We start from the raw sequence: 2,015 nt of genomic DNA on the forward strand, positions 1-2,015 counted from the left end.
ATAAGTATTATTTCCCTTTCGCACATGTGGAAACTGAAGCTTAGGAAAGTTAAGCAATGAGCCAAAAGTCATGAGTAGTAAATGGTTAGTAGAGTTGAACCCATCTATTTTTTACTTTAAAGGCTATGGTCTTAACAGTCAACCATGGGAAATGACATGGATGAATCCAAATGACGCACTTTGTGAAAACATTTTGAGACACTTGGATCTCTCTAAATAATTGTTACAGCTTATGAGCTGTTGTCATATACCACAGATGTCAAGTGCCTACAAGGCAAATTTCGTGTTGGCAGACTCACTCTTCCTGTCACTCCTGATAGTGCACTGATGGATTATGGGTTGTTATAGTGATAGGAGATGAACTATAAATTGTTACAAGAGGAGGTTTTTCTTTAAACCTCTTAAAAGAAGTTGACTTACCTATATTCTTATCACTAAGCATATTTTTTGTATGAGGTGTATAGCAGTTGCTTCTTTGATGTTTTTAGGGAAAATGAGCCAAATAAAAATTTTTAAAATTTATAAGCCAGGTTAGTTTTTATCCTTCTCTCTATGACTCTCAGGACCACTCAGGAAGGCACAAGAAGGTACAAATACTAACATACGTATGCCTTTCACTTTTCTGTGAATTAGTGAGATACCACTTTCAAAGCATGATATTAACTTTGCAGCTGTATCCAAAAATATAAAGTATAAGATTTTTGAAAGATTGAGTCAGTGTATGTGAGAGTTCTTTGACAATTACTAAGGGCTATTGAAATGGAAGGTACAAATTTCATGAGCAATTTACCAACTTTATTATATTACTATGCCACTATATCAGATTAATCTCACAATTATAAGAGATTTAAGCGTTTACCCTAAAATTCACATTACAGTTTCTCAGACATTTCATTGCAGTCTTCGTGTCTTTGTTGCTCAATGTGTATATAATTGGGTTCAAGAGATGAGTAACCACAGAATAAAACATAGCAAAGAATTTATCTAGTGACTTGATGGGGAATGGCCAGGCGTAAATGAAGATACATGGTCCAACGAACAAAAAAACTACTGTGATGTGAGCAGTCAAAGTGGACAGAGCCTTGGAAGACCTGTCTGAAGGGCGATGCTGTATGGTCACTAGGATGATGGTGTAAGAGATGATTAGGAGAATAAAAGACAGACAGTGAGCACACCACTGTTAACAACGACCATGATATCCAACCTATAGGAGTCTGTACAGGTGAGTCTGATGACCCTAGGAAGATCACAGTAAAAGCTAACAACCTTATTGGGACCACAGAAAGGTAAGTTCTCTGCAAACGCCAATTGGGTCACTGTGTGAAGGAAGCCAGTTCCCCATGCTGAAGCGACAATGCCAACACACACATTGCCACACATAATTGCAGAGTAGTGAAGGGGTTTACAGATTGCTACATATCTGTCAAAGGCCATGGCTATAAGGATCACCAACTCACTCCCACCGAAGAAGTGAAAGAGAAACATCTGAGCAAGGCAGCACTTGAAAGAGATGACTTTGCATTTACTGAAAAAGTGAGCAATAATCTTAGGGGCTGTGACTGAAGACAGACACAGATAAATGAGCGAGAGGTTGACCAGCAGGAAATACATGGGGGAGTGAAGGTGGGAGTCACAAGCCACAGTTATGACAATAAGAAGGTTTCCAAACACAATTCCTATATAGAATACAAAAAAGAACACAAATAGGAAAATCTGGAGTTCCTGAGAATTGGAAAGTCTCAGAAAAATGAACTCAGTCACCATGGAGTGATTTGTTTCACTTATTGATTCATTCCAGGAAATAGCCTCTGTAGTAACCTTGGAGAAGAGAGTGAGAAGGAAGTCAGAATTGTCATATTCAAATTCAAAGCCTCATTTTGTTTCATTCTGCTCACTCATCTGACTTTCTATGCTTTATTACATAAAGGCTTTCAAAATGCACACGATCTAAACTCACCATTTCATTCCACACTCCTCCCCTAGCTGTGCCTTATAGTCCAGTCATCCAAGTCCTC

At 38.3% G+C, this 2,015-nt stretch overlaps 1 protein-coding gene across 1 annotated transcript; it reads right to left on the bottom strand.

The window, feature by feature from the left end:
• Nucleotides 1-847: 847 nt before the first annotated feature.
• Nucleotides 848-1,779, bottom strand: LOC147917509 (olfactory receptor 4F17-like). The gene is given in 2 exon segments (XM_087429066.1): nt 848-1,158; nt 1,161-1,779. Coding segments are annotated over 2 exon segments (915 nt in total). The 5' UTR covers nt 1,765-1,779.
• Nucleotides 1,780-2,015: the final 236 nt, after the last annotated feature.

Source organism: Ceratotherium simum, chromosome 3 (genome assembly GCF_057802395.1).
Source record: "Ceratotherium simum simum isolate JZ-2026a chromosome 3, ASM5780239v1, whole genome shotgun sequence".
Lineage (NCBI taxonomy): Eukaryota > Metazoa > Chordata > Mammalia > Perissodactyla > Rhinocerotidae > Ceratotherium > Ceratotherium simum.